The 25,389-nt window shown below is 44.4% G+C and overlaps 2 protein-coding genes across 7 annotated transcripts in view; one reads left to right on the top strand and one right to left on the bottom strand.

The window, feature by feature from the left end:
• The window catches only part of LOC120953312 (cAMP-dependent protein kinase type II regulatory subunit), a 38,268-nt gene extending 18,559 nt beyond the window's left edge, over positions 1 to 19,709 (bottom strand). For 2 of the 3 annotated variants that reach the window (XM_040373123.2, XM_040373125.2), the window contains exons 1-3: positions 19,412 to 19,692; positions 17,781 to 18,091; positions 4,382 to 4,616 (exon numbers count right to left, since the gene is read on the bottom strand). In XM_040373123.2, coding sequence (XP_040229057.1) covers positions 4,382 to 4,595 — 214 coding nt within the window. In that variant the 5' untranslated portion in view covers positions 4,596 to 4,616; positions 17,781 to 18,091; positions 19,412 to 19,692. Of the gene's footprint in view, positions 1 to 4,381; positions 4,617 to 17,780; positions 18,092 to 19,411 lie in introns of all 3 variants that reach the window. The other variant, XM_040373124.2, reaches the window with a different exon arrangement.
• A 1,067-nt stretch (positions 19,710 to 20,776) lies between these two features.
• LOC120950464 (palmitoyltransferase ZDHHC15) lies at positions 20,777 to 24,918 on the top strand. Of its 4 annotated transcripts, none has more exons than XR_007452189.1 (6): positions 20,777 to 21,229; positions 21,309 to 21,430; positions 21,566 to 21,910; positions 21,969 to 22,294; positions 24,047 to 24,428; positions 24,501 to 24,918. XR_007452189.1 is itself a non-coding variant. In XM_040368494.2 (6 exons), exons 1-6 carry the CDS (start codon positions 21,058 to 21,060, stop codon positions 24,201 to 24,203), a joined length of 1,050 nt encoding a protein of 349 aa, XP_040224428.1. In that variant the 5' UTR covers positions 20,781 to 21,057; the 3' UTR covers positions 24,204 to 24,918. The 4 variants fall into 4 exon arrangements, 3 of the variants coding, with proteins under 3 accessions (XP_049463630.1, XP_040224428.1, XP_040224430.1); XM_040368494.2 differs by having other exon boundaries at positions 20,781 to 21,229; positions 21,969 to 22,092; positions 22,165 to 22,294; positions 24,047 to 24,918; XM_040368496.2 differs by lacking the exons at positions 24,047 to 24,428; positions 24,501 to 24,918 and adding an exon at positions 23,002 to 23,877 and having other exon boundaries at positions 20,782 to 21,229; positions 21,969 to 22,092; positions 22,165 to 22,294.
• Positions 24,919 to 25,389: the final 471 nt, after the last annotated feature.

Below are 25,389 nucleotides of genomic sequence, written 5' to 3'. Positions count from 1 at the left end.
CTTGCAGCAGAGTGGCGGCACGCACATTCTCCACCTTCACCCTGGGCCCCCTCTCAAAACGCATATCCGTTGGCAATTTTCTTTCCCCATGTTCATGCTCTCAACCTGCACAGACGGTGTGTAATGAGGGCTCGACGAATGAAAAGAAAAACAAAACCGGTACCGAGGAGCCCACGGTTCGCGAAATTATAAATTCGTCCGTCTGCCAGATTGTGCCCGCTTTTGCATCGATCGCATGACCAAATCAGGCCACACGCACACGATCTATACGCAAGCTGAACAACAACGGTCGTCAGGTATGACAACAAGGGTCATGTGACTTGTGCGGAACCGCTTTTGCCACACTCATGACGCGATAGTTTCACCAAGGAGTACACATACCGTACAATACACCACGCACAGTGTAGTAAGAAGCCCTTTACCATTCTAATTGATTCTGGTAAACCATATTTTCCAGAACTTTATATTATGTCATTTTCAAGAAATTTTATGCTTGGTATTACCCACAGCTTCATTAAAATGCGTATGCTATTTTTATCTCACTTTTGAACGAAGGAACTGACTCAAGCTGGAGATATTTAAGAAATAATTAGATATTCAGCGAATTTCGCTACATCTTTCATTGAAAAATGCGATGGTTTCCACGTAACGCTAGCTTGATGTCTTAATATTCCTATAATTCTATCGCGTTAAACACACGCCATACATCGCAGCCAGCTGAAGAAGTGGACGACTTTTGCACTCACACGATAGCGTAGCGAAAAAAAACCCCAAACAAAAAGTGGATAGCTTCATCAATCTTCATCACCAGCATCATTAGACGAAACCTTCCCCGGACCTTTTTCGAATACCGTGGATTTTTGTTGCCGTCGTCGTTGTTGTTGTGTATTAATGCAGCACTGGACCTGGGCTCGCTCCTCTCTCGGCTGGAATCCATTTATTGCTATCGAATCAAGTAGATCGCTGTTGGGTTAGTGCTGCACGGCTGGGTCGCCCCGGTACGCGTCCTGAATGCACACGAGGCGCACGTGTAGATTGCAAGTGGTGGCGCAGCAGATAGCAGTGATTAAGCAAGTAATATATCACACCACTGCCGCTGAACGAGGACACCCGATGCATCGACGGTGCACCAGCCGGTGCTAGGACGCAATGCTATATCGCGTCAGTTTGAGAAAATCGTGCGGTGCATATCAACGTGGCACGCACTATTGGCTGAGCTTGCCTTACACCGAGCAGCAGCATGTGGCCTTGTTATCGCTTAATAGAGGCGCGTTCGTCCAGCCAGCGGCCGAGCTAGAGATAGTGGGTGTTTTAAATTTGGATCCAAAGAGAGAGAGAGAGAGAATTACATCTAATTAATGGCCACTTCGACAGAAGTTGGCAGTGCACTATATCCTACACTTCGCTGCAAATAACTTTCCCAGTACAGACGGCTTTTATGATCCATCGCAGCGTGTGTCGTACACATTGGAGCTCGTGTGACGCAAAAACAAAATCAGTACCCTTAGCGGGATCGAATAATAGAATCAGCTATGTCGGTTTGCCGTCAAAGCGAACTTTTAAATTTAGCTCCTTTAACAGTAGCAGCACACGCGTCCCGATCAATTGGGCGATTGGTTCAAGGATCTAAAGGGCCCGCGGGCGAAACTGGGGCCAATTGACGACTAACGACATCTTCCGATTCCGAACCCTGGCACGCTGTGCGTTCCCCCGAAGATCGGGAGAGTTCTCGGCACACCAATAATAACACTAATTGCCCTGTACCCACACCACCACCACCATGCTCCTTTCCGATGAACGTCTAAGTTCTGCTGCATTTTCCACTGATTGTGTTTATCTATTCTTAATTGAATATTTTAGCGAAACAGAACGATTGTGCGCGAAACTAGGCAATTGATTGGCTGGTTGCTTCGGTTCGAGATGATGCTTCAACTGCCGGGAGTGGGGGGGGGGGGGGGGGGGTGGCGGACTGATGAGGGGGGGGGGCACTTCCTAGCTTCCATTTGCTTTACCCCCGCCTCCAAGCAGATCGCACCTCCAGTCTAATGAACGTGCGAGAAACACTTAAGCCCTCTTCTGTTTACACAACAGAATACACATACGGGAGAGGAGGGCAGGCAGAGCCAGAAATCAATCGATGAAAATGAAGTTATTTTTCATTTAGTTCTAGTCCAATCCGGTCCACGAATTGAGCTGTACCCGTGAAAACAAATTGACGTATATCGGGCGCCCTTGGCAATTTATGGACAACGAGCGCTAGAGAGGCCGACCTAAAGCAATCAGCAGTCCGTGATGAATAATTTGTCGGACAATTTTATAGTTTATCGATGATATAATAAAACTCTTCCATCGCGTACGCGTACCAATTTGGACCAGTCCTGTTTATGCAACAGTGTTGGTTTCACAGCGTACTTTAGAATAATTTGCAATAATCACCTGATACAGTTGTGCGCTTCTCGTAAAGCCCGCTTACATAAACCATCTGCGAAGGGAGCCACTCGTTGAGTTTGAGTGGGAGAGTATTAGCTAGTGAGCCAATCGGGCAACAGAACAGCAGCACGCTTCAGCTAAGATAAGGCAACTGATACAGCAAAGGCTTCTTCTTTCCAGGAACGTACGCACTTCTATTTGCGCCCCTCTCTAACCCGCCTCCGACCGCCGTCAGTGAGTTAACACTGCCAAGCTGAACAAATAAAGTAAGTGCGAAGGGGCCTATTGAGCAAGGTAATTGTAGGGCGAAAGGCCTATGAATGATGCCCATTGTGTGGCGAGGCAGCAAGACTCCGAGATCCGACCGCGAGAGCCATTAAAACAATACGAACGGTAAAGCATGGGCGAGGACATTGAAAATGGAAAGACGCATTTGTTGTTCGCGACATAAAGTACATCCATTGATCCTCATCCACATTTTACACCCACCGAGGACGACCGAGTTGCTTTGCCTCACCGCTACTGTCTTTACCTTCGTACACATAGTTTGTTTGAAAGCATTCAAAAACAAATCAACACGATTAACGAAAGCAGTCAAATTAAAGCATTCCCACTCTATCGGTAATGTTAAAATTTCCAACTGGTTCCATTCCCACCATACAATACACACACACACACACACGAACACCACGTGTTTTCCCCTTTCACGCCATACCCCGACAAGTACACACACGGTGCACATAAATTGCAAAATGAATACTTTGTGTAACTCACTACCCCCAGTAGGCGCACAACAGCACGTCGTGTCGTATTCTTATCTCACAACCGCTGTTGTGCGCTCGCCGTAAGATCCGCAAAGCCCAGGGTGTAAACAATCGTTCACGAACATATGGTACTACCACGGAGGCGGACGAATAATATCGTGACGCATGTATTGTTGGACCGTATTTGCCCACTCTTTCTCACCGTTGGCGCGCGGAGAAGAACCCAACCACGCTGCGGGGACAAAACCACAAGCTAAGAAAGTGGCAAAGGCGTACATAGCTTCTGTCAGCTCCGCTTGACGTCGTGCAGCGATAGAACCGTGTTAGACACGGTACACGAGACACAAAGATGTACGTAAAAGCTAGATGGATACGATCGAAAATGTATACGCAGCATGTATGTGGATTTACTTTGCGTACATTGCTTTCGTAGGCGACGCTCTTCATTCACTCTAGAATTAACCCATTCACCTGTCGATGGCGTCAAACCGCTGTTCTGGCAGCTAAAATAAATGATACATATTGCATATATACTACTTCACCGTACCAAAGAACAATTATCATTCTTTCGTTTGCACTGGTCGGACTGGAAAAATCAATAATTTTGCCAAATCTTGCACACACACACACGTACACAACCAGTCACATGTTAAGCCGCCCGATAGGTGTATGAAGCCTATGTAGGGCATGATAATTTTAGTGTATCCTTGCCAAGCGACATAGGGCGCCTTGGAAGTGGATATGGTTCTTTTTTCGTCATTGAGCGTGTTAGTTTCGGAGGTGCTAGCTGTGGGTGAAAACTTGCCAACTCAAACCCCCCAGCACGCGAACATATCACACCCACCCACATACACACCAACATTAGAAGGTGGAAGGTTTCATTTGTCCACGTTGGAAGACCATCCGTAGTGGTAGAGCGCATGCTTTACGGCTGGATACACGCTGCCCGACGGAGCTTGGCGATGGAACCGTAACGTTTCGGTCAGTTTTGACACGAAATGCCATTGAATTTTACCACTACGTAATAGCACCATTGGATCTACTGTGGACGGTACCGCAAAGGACAACGAATTATCCTACTACAGCACGTGAGACCAAATTTCCCAACATTCCGAACAATCTTGCCTAACGTGGCAGCATATTTTTCATTATCAAAATCGAAATCAAACCCATTTAACTGTACCTACCTTCGTCATGTGACATTATGCTCTCGTCAGGCGAGGTTGGCTCGGCTGACGTGATCATCGTTGTTTTGCGGTCCTCCTGCAGCTTTGTAAAGAACGTTACCGCGTAATCGATCACATCGCCCGGCTGCTCCAGCAGGTACGCTATCGAAAACTCCAGCAGCACATCCCTTAGGCCGTCGGGAACCTGAATCCGATGCTTCTGTTGACTCGACATAGTTCGTTTGTCTTGCGTAATCTGCGGGAGGGGTAAAAAGCATGCAAAAACACATTAAATCAGATACATAATTTGGCTACGGCAACACGAATTGTGAAGTTTGCGCTTTATTGAGAATGAAAGAATACAACATCTGCGTGCATAGCATCGAATGAAAGGCTTCGTATCTAGAGCAAATCACGACGTCCACCATGCAACAGGAAATCTCTGTGGAGCAATTAAGAGGAAAAGTCAGGGCACAGGGATCCCACGCGTCCCTCGTCACTCTGCCGCCACTGTGTCTCCACACTCAACTAGCTCACATTGCAAGACCTAATCCAAAGTGCCATCAATGAGGGAAACGCGAGATGCGACTGGAACAGAAGAAGACCGAACCGCCCATCCCCTCGCAGCGAAACGCCGAGACGTTTAATTGACTTTAATCAAATTCGCAATCATGTCCGGAGCGAAGTCAAAGAATGGTTACCCGATCTTGCTTTTCCAACTGCACAGGAAGACTACTATCTCTGACTGGCTGAAGTATTGCTGCTAGGTGTTAGCAAAACCGATGGTCTATCTTTGCCAATCGGTAAACGGTTTGGTTTTATGCGGTGCTAATAGCCTGAATCCAACTGTCACGATACACTTGTACATCACATGCTACTTAACAGGCAACAGGGATCATTCCATTAAGTACGTGCAGCGTCGAATATAGACAGTTCATTTAATTTGTACAATTACTTGTTATGTCGACACGTCAACATGCGTTACATACAACATCATATAGACTTGTTCGTTTCAGCTTGCCTTTTAATAATTCGAATGTGATTAATCACGTTCTCGTCTTCATATGAGCAATTTTGGGGGACCAACGTTTGTAATTTACAAAATTTTGATGATGTCATAAAGCTGTTCACAATGTTCACAATTCAACAATGTTCCGAAGCATTCCAGGTTTAACAATTGACAAGACAGGCTCATATAATATCTACTTTCAATTCTCCATTTGATGATTATTGTTAAAAACATAGGACTAGAAAATACATTCACACAATACAACACAAAACAATTCCAATATTGTGTACAGTTTAAGAAGATGTTGAACATGTAGATACATAAATTAAAAATAATGCACGTGTTTTTATACACACAACCATTCGCTGTTATGGAAAATTCTGCCACCCCGACATTACCCTGGCTCTCTCTTCTCTCCAGATCATTGTCGAGATCGAGCGCTGTTCTCCAACTCTCCCCGGAGCGGGACACATTGCTTTCGAGCCAACTGAAACTGGCTCAAAATCACGAAGGCATCACTATTCATCCCCTCTCGCCAGGGACGTCCTGGGATGACCTGGGATTCAAGCACGTACGAGCAGCAGAACGACCAAAGGCGAACGAGTACACACCATGATGCCACGCGCCACTTCTTTCCCCTCAGCGGTGTCTATTCCGTACCATGACATCACGAAGCGTTCGATAATCGATACTACACACAGACCACGCAGTTTGAAGAGCACAGAAAAAATCACTCTTGTAAAACCAGAGCATTGAGGGGGGGTTGGTAGTACCATTTAACGGCCGCTGCCGCAGCCGCCGCTGCCGCAGCCGCCGCTGCCACAGCCGCCGGTCGGCAGAAGCTGTTAAAACACAGTCAATAACATAGATTCCAACGCTTTATTTCCTACAATTATACTACTGCCCCAGGCCGGTCCGACGCGTTCGATACCTTCTTCCCTGCTTTTTCATCTCTGCCATTAAATGACCTTCCCTTCCCGCTGACGAATGCTGGTTCCGTGATGCAAAGTCGTACATCCGACCCCCCCTACGAACCCCCGCTCTCTTCTTCTCGCTGTGCCAATCGGAAGAATGTTTGCGTAAACAATCGAATTGTTTTATTGCTCATAGACTATTTATTTTTGCCCTGCTTCACTCTGCTGGCTGGCCCCCGGAGCTACGATTTGCTGAAACTCATCTCCATCAATAGCAGCAGCAAGTGGAAACTCCAGTTCCGCCACTACAGCTACTAGAAATACTAATATTTTCAACCGTCGTCCCCAATTTGCTACATGGTTTTGTTACAATTTTTTTACATTATTACTGATGAACTGTATACCGGAACTATATCCGCACAGAAACATGCATATTGCAAGATATTTTGACAGGACAAACCGGAGAGAGTGCAAGAGCCATAGACCATAACAGTACAACTTACTTCAGCGCGAACCGCTAACGTGTTGAATGAGAACAGTCACCTGACGTCTACTTGGCACGTACGCCAGAGCTCTACCAACACTACCAAATCCACCACCAATGCAGTACTACTTCAGTCTCACTCATCTCGCTGACATTTCCCAACGCTCCTGCTGCCCTTTCCCCGCCGCCAGTAAGTTTACAGCATTTTGCTGGCAAACCAGATGCACCAAAAGAACCTGATCTACCACTGGTCGTTGCGCGTACCACCGAACACAGCATAAGGTACGTCGCCATTACATGGCCAAAGAGGTATGCTCACCTTCGCGTGAAAGACAGAGAGACTCAGTTCTTTCATCTCGGCTGAGCGAAACGAATCAGTAACGAGTGTATGAAAACGGTATGCCTACAGATGAGCGAGATAAGACACGGGGGGGAGGCCAAAGTGCCAAGAAGTCGCGTACGCTGTATCATGCACAGAGCAAACACACACATACACACACAGACACCCACCCCTCCATGCACTTCAAAAGGTAGCAGCTGAAAACCCTTAAAATTAGGAACCACGCATTTGAGACCGCTCACAATACGAGGGCGTATGCCGACGACATGTTAGTTGGCTTGAGAAGATGGTCCCCGCAAGTATCGTTTTTGCTTCGCGTGTACAGCCAACACACTGCGCGAATTCGCGAATTGTACCATAAGTTTAACTCTTTATCGTTCCCCAGTTACCCTGTAATGACACAGGGCTGGCGCAACACATGCCGGCCCCATCGCCACCTCTGTGTGTATGGAAGAATCTCGGCCAGTTGATGATAAGAGCAATAAGCGATGCACGTGGTCGTACGGTCCAAAACGGCGCAACGACGACGACCACATGTCGATCTCTCACTCATTACGTAGAAACATTCCCTACCCCCTTCCTAACGCTACTTGACGACACCGTGGTGTCACACGCCTCGCGCCGCTAGACACACGGTCACATGATGGACAAAATGGGTTAATTTGGCCGGCACGACACACCGGTGGTGTTGGGCGGAAGTAGGTGAGATGATTCTCTTGGACTTCCAATCACTGTTTCCTTCCAAATACTGTTTTATGGTAGTGACGGCGGACCGGCCGACGTCGACAACGGCGGCGTGCCGACCGAAACCAACGCAAACCAGCGTGCGGAAGTAACAGGAATGGGGAGCAAGGGTTATAATTGCGTCACAAATAAGAACACATTAGCACGTGAGACATGAATGCGTCGTCACGACGGATTGTTTGCAACGGGCAGGCGGGCGGCAGGCCGATCCGAAGTCGAATGCGCTGTTGCTGGCCTTGCCCTTAGCGCGCAAACCACACTGGCTCGTACGGGAAGGAAGCTTGTAGTCATCTTTGGGCCGTGATCATTTTTGTTTTTGTTTTTTTGTTTTTTTTCTATACCCCCTAGTACATCGTTTATATAATCTCAGCCAAGAGATCTGCATCATTTCGAATACATCTCATCCCCGCTGGGTGGTTTTCTTTTTTGCATGGTGTAGAGATGATGGTTTGGTTTTTATTGCGCACCCTGCCCCCGACTACATAAAGGGTAGAGTGGAGCACACCACATATCACTGGAGGTGGTGGAATCATTTGTCTAAATGAACTAAACTAAATGCGCTAGCGCTAGCCAATCTTTTCCCCTCTCATCCAGAGCCGGAGAGTCAAAAAATCATCTCGATTTTGTTTACACAAACCGCCAAAACGAATCAATCCTTGCAGCACAATTTGTTTTATTTTCGTTGCCCCACCGGCTTGCAAAGAATTCCAGCTGTCTGTGTGTTCCCGGGACAGGCGCAGGCACAGGCGTACAGTAAATTCACGCAGTTTTTTAAAAGATATACTTCCCATGAGCGCAACTCCTTCACGGCAAAAGCAGTTAGCCACCCGTCGACTTTTTAGTTCTAATTTCTACAACACTCGCTCGTGATGAGCTCGCTGAAGGTTCTCGCGGCCGGTGGTGTACCACCGACCGTTCCACGACCGATCTGCGCATAACATTTGCACACGCTTGTGGGAGAAACGAGCTCTTGCCAGTCTCCCGCGTCCTGTTTTCTATGACTGTTTTTGAGCTGATCGATAAATTACCCAAGTTTGTTATTTTCTCCCTGTCAGAGAGTGTAAGAATCAAAGTGGTGCTTTATAAGTTACCACCGATCAGGAACGAAATCAGGAAATGTAAACAACCTTTAAATGACCTTAGATTGTGTATTTGCAACAGCATTAAACCGTATCATCTGCTAACAAAAATGATCATGTAGAACATCATACACATTAAATGACACATTTTTCCATATAGTTTCCATTTTACTAACAGCAAACTGGCGATGATTATCAAATAAGAAAATGCAAGAACCAATGATAGGATAAAAAATATATATGAATTTACACCCCTAACGTCCCGCATATCGCGCAAAAGACCCGCAACAAACTAACCATTGTTAAGCGCAATAAGGTACGCATCGTCATGCAACTTCCATAAACTGTTGGACCAGAGTGTAGAATTCCTTCCGGCTAATTACACGCTTGAAAGGCAGGGTTTGTGAATTTTTCAAAGTGCGACACGTACGACAAACACTCCGATGCTTCGCTGGCGGCCATTTTTCTACATCTTACTGGCGACGACTCTGTGTAAGCGCTCGTGAGACTCGCGACAAATGCCACCCAAACGCGAAACAGCACTTCACCGTCTGTTGAAAGTACTTAAAACTCTAAGATAACGGTTGCCAAGCAATTCTCCACTGTCGCAACTCCAGCAAAAGCTCACGTCTCTGCCAAACTCTTGTCTTTTAGCGCATTTTCTTTGCAGCGTTTTTTTTTTTATTCGTATGCCGTATCGTTCCTGATCCCCCTTACCTCTGAGCTGGCGAAACCCGTGAAGCGATGCTGGATCCGGTCGTAAATTTCGCGACCTTCCTAAATTTTCATTATTTACCAAGCACAACGGAGCACACGGCCGTCCGCATGCTGAAAGGCTGGCTCGGCAAACAAGAACGCCGAAAAGGAAACTATTCCATAACGCACCGGAACCGTCGCATACACAATGGTGCTGCCAGGATTTGCGCAAGGCTACACGTCTGCCAGCAAAAAAAAAGGATAGCATGGTGTCCTCCCGTAGACACCAGAGCGGATGTGTTTAGAAGTAGTGTTGTTTCAATGCTTTCACCCAAGCGATCGACCACACACCGAGAAGATGTTAGGAACACGACCAGGAACACCACAGAGCATAGCCGTGTGTCAGTCGCTGAGGGAGTTTGGGATGGCTAGTAATGAATTTATCATTGTATCCAGCGCGCAAGAAAACCCTGGACATTAGTTGGAGCGTGCAGCGATCGCTACCTTCAACACAAGGAACAAATTTCTCTGTGTGTTCTTTCATGTCCCTGTAGGGCCAGCAGTGGACAAACACGTGCAGAGCATAAACTATAAGATTTCATGAGTATCCGATAAATAATGCGTTGTGATGCTACCTTCACGCAGACCAAACCCAAAACGAAGGTATCGTCATAACCCTAAAGCCGTTTTTAAATCATGTTTGGATACTTTTGTAACATTAGCAAACAAGTGTGAAAGTACTGCAAGAGATCAACAACATCATTAGATGTGTGATTCCACTAGACAAATTCTGAAGCAAAAATTCATTGTAAACAACAACGATCAGAAAACGTTCTTCTGTCACGACCAAAAACAAGACCACCAAAACACCCAATTATGCAGCCGAAAATGGCAGCAAAGGTAACAAAAGGGAACAACAAATCGAGCAAAGCATAAGAAAACCACACAAACATAGCCGAGAGGAGTGTGCGCCGCGATACGCTTAATCTGATGCGACGAAGCATTCGCCAAAGATGAAATGCAATGTGATGCATCAACATCATGATGCACCAATTTGTTTCCTTTTCCAGTGAGCTACAAATGCATGCACGTGCTGGCGGCGGCTGCTGTTTCTGCAGTTGCAGCATAATTTGCTGCTCTGGATTTATGCAATGAAAAGATTTCTCACTTTGTCCCACTCTCTCCCTTTCTCTTTCTCTCTCTTTCTGGCTCTCACAAAATCGACTTGCAGAGCGGGGATAGTTTTGCGGCCTCATTTATGTTCTTGTGCATGTACATGTGAACACACACACACACACTCGTCTTTCGCTATCGCAATGTCACCCCGTTCGCTGCGCTTATGCTCACCATTCCAGGCGCACATGAAAGCACACGGGAGCTTCCCTGCTGCGCCGGCTGCTACCATACGTTCCTCAAAGCAAAAGTGCTGTAGGCAGCATAGCCGGGCAAAACGCAACAATATGGCAACTGTTCTCCCCACATTCAAGTTATTTTAATGTTTTTGCGTTTGTTTTCCCCTTTCGTGTTGCCGCACGCACACACAGGCACTGGGGTAAAAGAAAGTAAGGAAGAGAGTGAGGGGAACACGAACATTGGTTAAAAGTGGTAAAGATGCAGCCACACAAATAGCAGCAACAAAAACAAAACAAAATCACTGAAAATAATGACGAAACAAGATGTTGCTACCACTCCATGGTACCGAGGGGTTGTAATATTTCACGACTGCAGGATAACATGTTTTTACTCTTACCATTCACAACCCACCCCCCTCCCCCCCCCCCTCCCCCCCCCCCCCCTTCCCCTTTTGAAGAGTGTCTCGCAGCACGGGCCGTGATGGATTTTGTGTCTATTTTTCTTTTCCTTATAGCTTAATAAACTCAAACGAACACATCGCGAACCCTGCGTGTTGCCTGTATCCGTCTTTGCCAATAGAATCACTTTTTACCATAAAATGTTTTCCTCTCCCCAATCCATCCTTTCTTCCCCATACAAACGGTTAATCTTACAGTGGGCGACAGTCCATCATAAGTGGGCACGCTCCGAACAGCAATGCTGATAAGAGTTGGAAACAGCAGAACAGAATCGCGCTATAATCTGTTCTTTTTTTTTGTAATAAAGCCCAGTTTGCCCAGTGTGCAAATCCTTCAGATCGAAGGATACACGTAAAGCAAACGCGTTCAGGAGGCAGTGGATTACCCCGTTTTGCATATCGAACTCTTGGGCTCTTTCACATCATCGTCGTTGTCGTCGTCATCCCATTTGAATGGTCACCAACGAACCACAAAAATACACCCTCTCGAAAACCACCCCAAGAGGCAATAGAGAAGACGGTTCGTGTCGATGCGTGCGAGCCCGTTCGTATGCCCGTCGGCGGTTTGGGTTGGAGCACCCGGCAAACTCCCTAGCCATCCGCTCTACACCGGGGACAGGATTTGAACTACTTCGGACGCTGAAGAACCCGGCCATTCGATCGATAGCAGACGCTTCGGCTCCTGCCAACCAGTTGCCCCCCCCCCCCCCCCTTGGGTCGCTCGTACGCAGCAGCAGCAGCGGCAGCAGCAGGACAACACTATATGTGCCCATCGAGAGAATAAGTATCCATTTTTAATGCTCTTTTTGTGCATAAAGGGCCCGCGCGCAAGCAAACTCTTTCAGGGCCACTGATCCAATTGAAAAGATTTTAGGAGGTCAAAAGGTGTCGTCGTCGAGCGGCGAGCAGAAAGGCATTTGAAATATAATCAGGTTCTTTCTGCTTGGGTGCAGCTAGGGGAAAAAGCCCCCACACCACGTTACCTTGTTTTTTTTTTAGCCAGCACGAGCCAAACGAAGCTTGTTTGTTAGTTTATCGAACCGGGGGCGCTGTTTTGGGGCAGAGTGCTGCAGTTTTGGTGCAGCCTAAAAGCAGCCCACTGGACTGGATAGCTGGCAGTTAAAAGTTCACCTGCTTCGCGTTCCGCACACAACGCTATCCTTCCTTTGCGCAGGCACCGATTGAATCATGCTGCCAGCAGCGCTCCCCATTTCTACATGTTGAGGGGTTGTTTATTTGCTTCCTTTTCTCGTCATTTTTTTGTAGTTAGAGTGTGCATACCTGTCGTTTCCGAAAGTGACGCATGTAGAGCATCATTGACATTTTGACTACCCCTTTTTCCTCCCCCCCCCAACTCATGCTCTGGCACCTATTGCAAGAGCATTTGCTGCACACTGTTGTTGCTGCTGTTGTACGCAGCACTAGCGTCGTTCACAAAACTATTTTTAGTTTAAAATGAATGACCCGCAGCACGGCAGAAGGACCTGAACAACAACAACGAAAAAAATGCAATCCAAGATACTGCATGTGTCGGCCAAGAACTTCCCCCTTCTTTCTATTTCACCGAGCCGCTTTTCTCGTTGGGCTGTTGTCTATAGATAGGTTTTCTTATGAAACTGTTCTGCACTGTGAAGAGGTACTGTTTTTTTCTTTTCTCTTTTTAACCATTGCCGCTCGGCTGTCAAGTTTTGCGAGACATTTTAGTTTTCGTTCACTCACTTCCCACCAAACTCACAGCTTGAAGGGACATTTTTCTACACCATTGAGTGGACATTCCTGCGCTGCTGAGTCGTTTGCTGCCGTGGTCCCATACTAAACTTATGAGCATACCGAAGCGGTTGGTTATCGAATTGGCTCCATCGCCGCACGCCAAGTAAATCTGTCCTCGCAACAATGTTTCCCGCATAAAAAGCGGTACTGGGGCACAGCAAGTGGCCCAAGCCTTTCCCATACACAGCCACGTCTACGTCCAAATCCCTGCCGGAAGTGGTGCAGCACTGTGTGTTACCACCATCGGAACATAAACTTGCTCCTGATGAAATATTCACGTAACCTTTTCCAGCGGAATGTCCACGAAATGACCGTGTATAGCGCTGCTCCTCCGTGCAGCCTTTGTGGGGGAATACACACAACAACAAAAACACGGTAACGGTAGCCACAGCAAAAGATTCGAGTTTACAGTCGCGGGTGACAGGTTTATGTTTCGTACCTTTCCCACCGCCAACAATGTTACCGCCAAAGCCTTCCTTCTGCTCACTGCTTATGGGAATGAGTTTCCTGACAGATGATGTCTATAGCCACGTTACGGCCACCTTTACCTTGTCCTAATTATACATACACACACACAAGTACAAACATTCACACGCACCGTTCTTCTGTGTGTAGACACACGCGTCCAACATCCTTGCGCAAGTCCTTTTTGTTATGCAAAACAAACCCGCACCACTACACCAGAAACGGAGCTGCTGACCTTCGTTTGCGGACCGATTCCCGGACCGTGTCATGGCAGGGCAGGGAAGCAATGAAACGGCCAGCCAGCAGCCAATCTTTTAGAATCCTTTCTCCACAAAAAAAAAACTCGAATCGAGCGAAGAATACGACTGCGGCGCGACGAACGTCCTTCGCTTCGTGAGGCAATGTGCGGGCGGAGGTGATCCCACCTTTGCCGGGCAATAGCACGGTCGCTCGCTAAACATCCTGGCTGAGGGGGCGCCCAAACCACAGCCGAAGACAAAAATATCAAAGGGAAATTGAAAAGGAAATGCAGCAGGAAATAAGAAAATTCCGCAATACATCGTTCGCATGGCGCATGCATGGAGGACACTCTTTCAGCAGATTCTGTAGCTCTCTGGTTCTTTTTCATTTGAAAATCAATGATTTCGAGAGGCTTGGTGGAGGCGACGCAGGGTGTACTAAATGCGGGAAAGCTTTTATAAAATAATGAACGCAGTTATTATTGGGGACGCGGAAGCAAATCCTCACGAAAGGTCACCAGTATCAACGCAGCAAATGCAGATGTTTTAAAGAATCCTCGCCAAATCACGTACATATGTCTACTCATTTACTTGCCTATTTAAGTAACCAAGTGTATAAATGGAAAAATGGACGTGGTAAGTAAACAGTCCGGACATAATACAATAGTTTACTCAACGAATACATAACGCAATACATAATGCAAAACAATAATTTATTTTCTTCTCTTAGATCTTTGAAGAATTTAATTTGCTAGGCCCTAGAGGCCTTGGATGCTTGCTTCCAATGGATTGGATAATGTACAATAATCGAAGCTTATCAACACGCTCCAGATACATGTCTTAGTATAAATAATGCACGCCCTAGAGGCCTAGTTGATTGATTTTTTTATTAGGATATAGCATTGAATGATTATTCGACTGCCCCATGTAAGCATATAATGAAGTCATTGAAGCCAAAAATCAGATAAATTAGTCGAAATTTTTGATGAAAACTGATACACACATCGCAAAAGATTATATTGTAAATTTTATTTTTGTGTTAAAATTGATACAAATAGTATTTAAAATACAACAGTGTAATTTATAAGCGCAGTTGTCCAGACATCTAAAATTTATAGAACAATTTGACATAATAATCCCAAAATTTTAAACATACAACAAACTTTTTTTTGTAAATACAGTTGAATAAATAATTATATTGATAAAACCACCAACATCAGTCAAAAATAACCCATAAATTAGATACATGTTGGCTGCGAACAACGTAATTCGACTTCCAACAATCCTACGAGTTACCATTACTAGTGTATCTCGAATAAAACCAGGACAAAAAGTATAATTTCTTCTATGTTTGTACAACAACTACTATCTGGCGTATCTGATACTGCATCATCCAGTGATCTGCACTATCGATATCTAGTGGCTAATGTATTGGATCAACTTATATTTTGCTTCTTTAGCACAATGCATGAGTATGAACTAGCCATGTCTTAGATCTCTTCAAGGGCTATTCTTCACACACATCGGACAGCATCGCCGAATACGTATTGTAAATCTATTACAGTGGACAATCCCATAACGAGTATCCTTTTAAGGAACTGCATAACGAGCAAGTTGAATTGGACCATAAATCCACCTTTTAACGATCAAAATCTCGCATAACAAGCAACAATATTTGCGTTACTGGTGCATTTTTTATAACGAACGTTATTGTTGTTAGAATAAAAAGTGAAGTTAAAAAACTATCATTCTTTTATAAGTGCTTTTCGTTCCAAAAGGCAAGACTTTTTATGCTCAACATTGATTTGTTTGTAGCGGCATCCAGGGAGAGAACTGTAGAGTATATTCTCATTAACAAATGAAAAATTTGTAAAAAATATCTTACAATTTTTTACGTTTGCAGATTAATAACAAAAAAGTTCACTATGTTCTGGCATTGCCTTAACCCTGGAACTAAATCATACGAATAAGTATATGAATAGTAAAGAGTTTTTGCAAATAACGAGTTTTTCGTCCAACGATTGTGTCAGTGGAAAGCATTAAACTCGTTATGCGAGAGTTTTCTGTATCTTCATTCATTTCATTGCTTTTATATAATTAAGTTTCACTGGCTGACCAAATAGATTGCTATTATCCTGCTTTCAGAAATGAATAATATCATTTATCCATCTAAACGATAACAACATCGTTGACAGAATGTATGCAATATACGTCCATTTTCAATTCGAAGAATCAAACACTTTGTTTTCGTGTAGTAAAATGTTTGCAAAACTAAAGACAATTTTAACTCATTTTGATTTAATTTTAACTCATTTTCAAATATTCCCAATGAATAATTTTTTAGAGAAAAATTGAACATTTTTATACAAAAAAAAATGGTGCTTTAGCATCAAATTCATATAAAATCGTAAGTGTCTGAAGTTTGACTAACACATACAGTACAAATTTCAAAGACTAACAAATGAGGTAATGTTTTGGTAAGGGCAACAACATAATAAAAGAGCGAATGCGGCGGATATTGCCCTCTTTTGACACAAACACACTAGTGACGTTATGTTGTAAAATCGCGTACAACATAAAAAAATGTTTTTCAAGATTACGCTATAATATACCTACGCTAGTATTTTCTAACAAATACGAAAAAGGATGTTGGTTTTATAAAACAAATTTTCACAAGCAGGTAGATTAATTAAAACAACTGTACATACGTACTAAGCTTCTCCAGTACTCTCGCTATACATTTACAACACCAAAACGAAACATATTGTATAGTACAAATATTACATATTTCCCATCCTTGCGAGCGCAGCTAGCTTTTTCGGGTTTTTCGCTCGAGGACCCTTTGGGGCAGCTGGCAGCCGTGTGTCTATGCGCTCTGCGTACTAGCGCTAGCGCTGTATTGGTGAAGCTTTGGGAATCTATGAGAGCACACACCTGTGTGCTGTGAAATGAAAACTTGTTTGGTTTACAGCAGCTACAAACACTACGCCAGCAGTACCACTACTACAAGCCGAGCGAGCGCGTTCGTCTGCCGACGAAGGCGTAGAGAACTTTCAAGCGGAAAATTCTGCTCCGAGCAGCGCTACACTACGTTGCCAAGATAGGGGACAGGCTTCCAAATAGGAGTTGAAAAAAGCTACTAAGTAAAACCGAATCGTGATGCCATCTTTTGCTGGATTGATTTAAAAATGGTGGAACTTGCAATCAGCCAGACTGCTCACAATTCAAACCGAACCGAATCAAGGCCGTTAATTACTATGAGGCTTATTAGAAGTTTAATAATAGATCAGCCACAATAGTCTACCCACTCGAATGCCCATTAAACTTTGCCACCTTTAAACCCCCTCTCGCCAACCTTTTCTATCAGCCGTCTTCTCTCGCTCTTCCCCTCCTGAACTCTCGTTCAAGATCTTTCTCTCTCGCTCTCCAATCTTTTTTTGCGTTTGATATTTTCTCGATCTAGTGTATCCCTTACGCTTCGATTTCTTTCCATCCTAGTGCACCACCTGGGCTGACCAAGGGCGGTCGGACCAGTGTGTGCGTAAAACGTATACAAATACATTTTAAGGATTATCATGATTCCAACAACAGCGTTCCCTCGCGGCGGCCGTCAACGGCGGACGCGAATCTTTTTGGATCAGAAAATATCCTTCGCTTCCGCAGTCGGTGCTAATGGCTCGTGTACCATAATGTTCTACGTGATTGGCGTAACATACTGGTGTACCTTTTCCACTAATGGGCAGCAAATGGTTCCAACTTACGAGCCACTTTGCAACGGAAACCAAATTTTAATCCAGAAAGTTTTTGTGTTTCAGGCAAGAAATTGCAAAATGTACATTTTACGGTGTGCATATCTCAGTATGAAATTACCTGTCTGTCGAGCCTTCGAGGGGATTAATGCTGGGTTATTCCTTGAGGTCGCAATCAACTATCGAAACTTTATTTCACCTTGAATGGGACGATACAATGTGACGTATCCAAAAGGGCCGAGGAAGTATGGTCGAGAGTTTCAACTTTACAGACACTACCGACACACTATCGTCACGCACTTCTCGCACTGCTCGCACCACTAGCTCACTAACGATGCACGAATGCACTGCTGGAAAACGTTTGAAGTAACACGCACGCTGTGGATGTGGTCAATGGGTACAGGATACGGACTGTAGACGGATGATTTGGTACTAAAAATAAACAAAACAATTCGAAATCAAGCTAGCTACACTATCTCCTGGTAACACACTAGAGCCTATACGGTCTATTATATGAAGCTTTGTTGTGTCTTTAGCACCCTTGTCAAACGTTTTTGGGCTAAATTTTTCGTAAGCTCTCACAGTTTTCACTCCACACCGAGCGTTGAGGTACGCTTTTTTCCCGGCAAGATCCGGAACCAGCCAGCTTCTCACAACTTGTTACACATCATCCCCTGGAAAGCTGGTCTTTTTCTTTTTTTTTTCTTACTAGCTCCCGCTCTCACTGCTAGTGGTTGCTGCTGCTCTCGAAAAGGAAAATTTATCAATCGAACCAACTTTCGCACGCAGCAGGCGAGTACGAGAGGTGAGGGAGATAGCGCAAATATCCAACATACACACACACACACATCCGCTCACGCACACGCACCTTCGCACAGCACACCAATTCCGGAGCCAAACGTTGAAGAAAGAGAAAGAGTGAGAGAGATAGAGAAGGTAGAGGAGAGTGAGATGGAGGATGTGGGGTCAACCGAAATGATAGCTGCACACGATATGCGAGGAATTACCGGTGGAGGGAAAGGGAGCGGACGGGTGGCAAGTCTCATACAATCACAAAAGCGCAACCAACCAAAAACGCGACACGCGCGCACACTTTGCCAGCGACAGAAACGTGACAAACGCACACACAGCGAGCACCGTGAGCTCACCTTGCACCGAACGTTCACAACACGCACACACACACACACGCGCGCGCGCAAGCACACCTGATGTCAAAAGTGATTTCCTTTGAATCACAGCCAGCCAGCCCATTCTCCTCTCCGGTGTGTTTGTTCTCTACGCTCTCACGACAGTGTGCGCTGCTCTTGCTCAGTAAAGTTAGGCATGTTTGCCCCGCTTCGCAAAGGGACGACCGTTTTCTTCGCAGCTCCACATTGGGAGTTGGGGAGAGATTCGATCATCTCCTACCACCTGTCCGTCCGTACAACAAAAAAAAACCCTTAACGCCGGAATCGATTTTCAAATTTTCACATTTTTCACACGCACTGCTTGCAGTGCAACAGCACCACCTTGGGACTTTTCACGACGAGTTACACAGTACGACGATCGACGAATTCACCCCTTTAATCTACACACCGCGGCCAAAACCCGTCACATGCCATGCAAAAGCGCACAAGTGCCCGCAGGGTACGAAAGATATTCCCACAGCACCCTTTTCGAAAGGTCAACGAACAAACTGGCACTGGCACATTTTTCAGCCACTGTTATGTCTGCAGAACACGAACGAAGAAAAATGCCCCTCGTAATACCAACCACTGTCACACGACTGCTTCGATCCTCCGGGCAGCAAACACCACCTTTCGCGACGCCTTCTGGACACACTGGCACAGTATGACTTGGAGCACAGCACCGTCGCCTATCGATGGGTAAAACTGCACCAGTTTCGGCCGGAAGCACGGAGTGCGGGACCGGAAAGCGCTTCAATGGCGGCAAAGAAAAAATAAAACAACCTTCACAAGGTGGTCACTTTTTCACAGCTCGCACGCACGGCTGGTAGCTTTCACTTCAGTTCTAGCAGTGAAGCCGCTATCTCTTTCGGGTCCAGCCTGCAGCTTCACTCTCTCTCACGACGGTACGCGCGTTCCGTACAGCTAGTGCGCTCTCGCACATTCTCTTGCATTTCGCCGCTCCCGGTCTCTCATTCCTTTTTCGCCATTCTCTTTCTCTCTCTTTGTGTGTGTATGTGGCCCGTGGGGCATGTTGGGCTTGCTTGAAGGTTTCTTGCGCAAGGAACGTATGCGAGAGCCCTGCTCTCTTCAACACTCCAGGTGGGTTTTATCCGGATAGGCTTTTTTGCTCACATGCTGTTTCTATTCCGCTTATCACATCTCTGTTACCAAGAACCATACAAAAAGCGTAAAAGCATTAGGAACCATTTGATCCCGCTGCATTGATGAGATTTCGTCTGCTTTACAGTGTGGTACGCTTCATTGTTTATGCTTGAACGTAAAATAACTGAAAAATTGAAAATCTTTACACCCATACTATGAGTTTGTTAACCATTTGTAAATTGTTCATTTTTTACATGATAAAGAATACAACTAAAAGCGCTCAAAACAAATATCAATACAACAATCAATCAAAATCAATACATGTTCAAAATTAAAGCACAACATTTAATTCTTACGCCAGGACTCCACACAGCATAACACGGAGCGCAACATAACAACTGACAGCTGCCAAACGCTTGAGAAAACGCTTGGGAAAGGAGGCAAAGCGTTTAATTACCTGTCGGTCATCGCAGTAGGTTGGTGGCTTTTCTACGAGCAATGAGCGGCCTACTAAGGATATTCAAAACTTGTTACCATCAAAGAAGCGTTTTCTGAAGCGTTTAGCAGTTGTTATGTTGCGCTCCGTGTTATGCTGTGTGGAGTCCTGCGGTTAAAGCTTGCACCGCAATAAATACACATTGTTGTGCGTATCGCTTAAATAATAATAATAATAATAATAATAATAACCGAGATATTGAAATTTTTAAATGAAATTAAATTAAAATCATTTTTTCTGCAGACTGTGACTCTTGTGCTACCGTGTAGACTCTGCTTATCTTACGTCAAGATTGTTGAAGCTGTCACTCATTGCAGCATAAGGTAATTAGAGTATTTCGCCCTCTATGTAGCTTGGTTGCCTTGCAAAACAAAAAGAAGCTGACATTCAGATTTCCTAATGTGATGGGAATTGCAGCTCGCAACTTTTTCCTTGTTTATCGGTGCTAGTTAGTAGCGAAAAGGTGCATAATTTCGTTTTTACAATCGCCAACCTTGAGCACCACTCTTCGCGCCAGATCGCATTTTAATTCGAGACAACTGTGGCGGCCAAGGAATTTGCCGCAAAGGGATCGTCCTCACTGGTCCCACCAGCAGTAGAAGGTCGGGGGAGGTGTAAAGTAACGCTACTGCATGATGTCGATGCCTCACGGACAGAGCTATGATTATCATCGAACCACGTTCGATGGGGAACGAAACGAGCGCTGCGGATGCTGCGTTCGTACGATGAAATGGTTTCCAGTGCTGTTTATTGCCTCTGTGATCGGTTGGTCATACTACGCGTTTGTGATACAACTTTCCTTTTGTAAGTGTGACTCGCTCCCCTTTCTCGCGATGTAATAGAAGCTAATGCGGGCTCACACCGTGCTTTCCACCCATCACAGTTACCGTCACCAACATTGTTCAGAGGATATTGTTCCTGCTCTTCTACCATGCCGTGCTGGTTATGTTCCTGTGGTCGTACTACCAAACAGTATTCACCGACATCGGTCGGGTTCCCTCCAGGGTAGGTGGTTCGGGGCGACGATTACTCATCGCTTCGCTGGTCAACCCGTTTGCGCTCCAGCGCACAACACGCCAGTAATCTTTTGGATGGTGTGATAAGATAACAATAAACCGTTCACGATTTTTACCATTCCAGTTTCACGTTCCGCGAGCAGAGCTCGACCGAATAGTACGTGCTACGAATGAGGTGGAGCAGAAGGAAATACTCGAAACGTTTGCGAAGGAACTTCCGGTGGTGACGCGAACGTTAAACGCATCCGTGCGCTTCTGCGACAAATGCCGGCTCATCAAACCGGATCGGGCACATCACTGCAGCGTGTGCGGCGTTTGTGTCCTGAAGCTGGACCATCACTGCCCCTGGGTTAACAATTGCATCAATTTCACCAACTACAAGTACTTCATTCTATTTCTGGGCTATGCACTGTTATACTGTGTGTATGTAGCATGCAGTACCATCCCCTATATGGAGCTATTGTGGACGGTAAAGGGATGAACCATGCACTTTTACAACATATTCTGACCGTGATTCGTACTTCCAGGGTAAAATTGATGGTAGATTTCATATTTTGTTCCTGTTTTTCGTCTCCGTTATGTTTGCAATCAGCTTGGTTAGCCTGTTCGGCTATCACGTTTACCTGGTGCTTCTGAATAGGACGACGTTAGGTAAGCTTTCGTCGATTTTTACACATTTGATAGCATCAAAATCACACCACATCCATTGCTACTTCATTGTAGAATCATTTCGTACACCAATTTTCCGATTCGGCGGTCCAGATAAGAATGGGTTCAGCTTGGGAAAGCTGAACAATTTTCAGGAAGTTTTTGGAGATGATTGGCGGCTGTGGTTCGTTCCAGTGTATACTAGGTAAGTGAATGATTAAAGTATAAATATTTTTTTTCGCTTTCTTTTTTTCTCTCTTTTTTGTGGATTTGGGTTTCAACAGTATTGCACCTACTTTTGCAACAGAGCACGATCACAAGCAACTTCTATCAGTCTTTCGTGCATTGTAGAAACAACAATGATGGCTCTATTATGCAGAGTTGTATCTATGTTTAACCGTTGGGTTGATGGATCTTATGGTTTGAAAATTCTTACTTCTGTTTTTTGTTTCTCGTCTATTGTTATAATGAAAAATCAGGATGGTTTGGAATTCAGCAAATGCAAATGGGATGTGTATTTCATTTAATGAGTAACTATTAGTAAAATGTTGTGACTAATCCTATTGAACAGTAAGCTAAATCAAAACGTAGAGCTGAAACAGCTCAACTAAACATCACTTAACACACTTTTGGATCGAACTAATCATGTACATAAAGTATTTTGGAATGTTTTTTTTCGCATGTTTTTTTCTGCAAAATGGTCCCCAGTGAATAAAAGGTGAATTTTATCCTTCAGAATCAATCAATTACTCCTGGTCTCTGGCCTGAACTAATTTTGTTTAATAACTCTCTTCTCCTTATCTACTTTTCTTAAACCATCCAATACGTTCTTGAAAATCAAAATCGAAAACCACTCGCCTTACCGAATCTCTCTCTCTCTCTCTCTTTCTTTGACTTTTCGTTCATTTGTAGCCTTGGGGATGGGATAGTATTTCCCTGCCGCGATGTAGCACCATATAGCATCGAATTCGCCGCATGAAGTAATGTCCCCGTAGCGCCCCTGACCGCTATCACCATTGGCAGTCAATGTTGTAACGGCGCGGTTGCAAGTAGCACCGTTCGGGTCGATCCAAAAGCTCAAACGATCATATTAGAACACCTCGACGAAACAAAGGAGGGCGGTGGGCACCGTCGCCAGGGTCAGCAACAAACTGTGGTCATGTCGCTCAGCACAAACGGCTTGCCCACTGTAGGAAACCAAAGAGTGCTTCGTGTCCACTAAACCTTCCTGGGCAGTAGTTAGAGCTAGTGACTGGTAGAGAGCAGGAGGAGAGTGGTTATGAAGGATAAAGTTCTTAAATTTTGCTCACTGGTGGGTCGTACTCAGTAACAGCGCTGATTCGCATTGTGCGTTGCCTTAATCTTTGAAAAACAAAAATGCTAATGTGGGATTCGCAATCCAATGGACTTCTGTTATTCAATCGAATTAGATATTAAGAGCCTTAGTTATCTTATGTCAAACGTTTCTTCCTTGCTATTTTGTACAAGTAACGAATGACCCTAGAGGGGAATTGGAATACAAGATTTCGTATGTTTCTAAACTTAACATAAGGTACAAACGACAGAATCAATATGGATAAATATGTAATGAACTCTAGAAACTTGAAATTCGCTAATAACAATGGATTCCATTCCTCTGTTCAATGATACTGTTAAGTTGTTCGTAAGCAATGCATCGACTTAATTAATATCTTACAAAAGTATTTGATGAAAATGGTATTTATAAAAAGAACTGGAAATAAATGTTACATATATCCCGGGAGGAATAGGAGCGGTCCTTGATATAAATTTTGTTTTTTTTTTTTTACATTTACGTTTTAAACCAATACAAGATAAAGCATTTTTTTGTTAATTTTGTAATTTGAAATTCAATCAAATAGCAATAATGTGTTGTTGTCCGGTGATGATTTTTCAGAACAGAACGATAAAGAAGATTCACTACTTTACTCTCTTTCAGCATGGGCGACGGCGTAGTGTACCCAATGCGATGCTATGACGAGGACGCCGAAGCACTGCTAGGTGGCGAACAGCATGGTAATCGTTCCGGAACGGAAAACCTTCACGATTTCGAAGCAGCAACGTTTTTGAATGAATATGGCAATCTAATGAACTGAACAATAATAATGCTATGTTTTAAAACGCGTAGTTATGTCTTAGAGTGTGGATCGTAACTATTGTTTAGTTAGTTAATTTGCTATAGGCATAGCACGTACCAGATTCGGCAGCAGTAGTATGCAAATAGGCAAAAGATGGATATTAACAATGCAATAGACCGTAGGAAACGTCAACTTAAACACGAACAAAATTACGATATTCCAGCTTTAATGTTCAAATGTGATGTAAGTCATATCCATCAAACAGTCTTTAAGCAAAGTATTTAAAAATCACCTGTAATTCAATCGTACCCCCAGATGCTGACTTGAGACTATTTTACGTGAGCCAGTATGCATTTATTTATCAAACTCAACACCATTCCAGTGATGCGTAAACGACGAAATTTTTCTTGGCAGTCCGATTTGTATGTGTTTTTAAATGATACTGATTAGTACTGTTAACACATTCGATAGATATAATATGACATCGGTAGCAAATAAAAGAGTGTTATTTACCGTAAAGATAAATTGAAACAGTGACATCGCTACGGACTGAACGCTGTTCATACAAGGGAACTAGGAAAGCGATAAATCTACGAAAAGGAAAAGGTTTTAGCCGCTGCTGTACCATTAGGGTGGGCCTTGTACAATATAAAAGGGACGAATGTTGGACTGAAGAAAATGAAACACGGTAGAAGCTTAGATTGTGTAAGAAATAAAATGTCTTTCTATATGATATCAGTTCGTACTTTTTCGAAAGTTGAACGTAAATTATAAATATCACGTCAGACACCAAAGCGTACGCATTTGCGCGCTATTATTTTGAAATAATAACCCACAGGGCAAAGCGAGCTTTTTGACGAGCCTCAAAAACCCTCGCTCCAAACGACAAAAACCGTCACAATTTCTTTCAAAAAGCATCTCCAGCGAGGGAAAATCGCACCGATCGCACCGGAGCGTTGGCGAGCTCGCAAAAACCGGTTTTTGGACCTGCGGGTGCCAACCGTTAAACCCGATTATTCGGGCCGATTGGTCAGAAATGACAAACTATCCAATATGGCGTTGAGAAAAACTTTGTAATTTTTTAATCTCGTAATTGTTGCGATTTTTTATTTTCGGACCAATATTTTTGCAGTTCTATATATTATGGAACAATTAAAGACTGATTTAAGGAAGAATTAAATGATGAAACATTCGACACAAAACA

The sequence above is a fragment of the Anopheles coluzzii genome, chromosome 2, assembly GCF_943734685.1.
Source record: "Anopheles coluzzii chromosome 2, AcolN3, whole genome shotgun sequence".
Taxonomy (NCBI): Eukaryota; Metazoa; Arthropoda; class Insecta; order Diptera; family Culicidae; genus Anopheles; species Anopheles coluzzii.
The sequence above is the reverse complement of the archived record's forward strand: the minus strand, read 5'-3'. Positions and strand labels throughout refer to the sequence as shown.

What these genes read in the sequence shown, in the direction of transcription:
- LOC120950464 (XM_049607673.1), top strand. Translation starts at nt 21,058, where the DNA reads ATGATGTCGATGCCTCACGGACAGAGCTATGATTATCATCGAACCACG. An exon ending in TGTGATACAACTTTCCTTTT is followed by an intron (nt 21,230 to 21,308) that starts GTAAGTGTGACT and finishes CACCCATCACAG; the next exon opens with TTACCGTCACCAACATTGTT. An exon ending in TCGGTCGGGTTCCCTCCAGG is followed by an intron (nt 21,431 to 21,565) that starts GTAGGTGGTTCG and finishes TTACCATTCCAG; the next exon opens with TTTCACGTTCCGCGAGCAGA.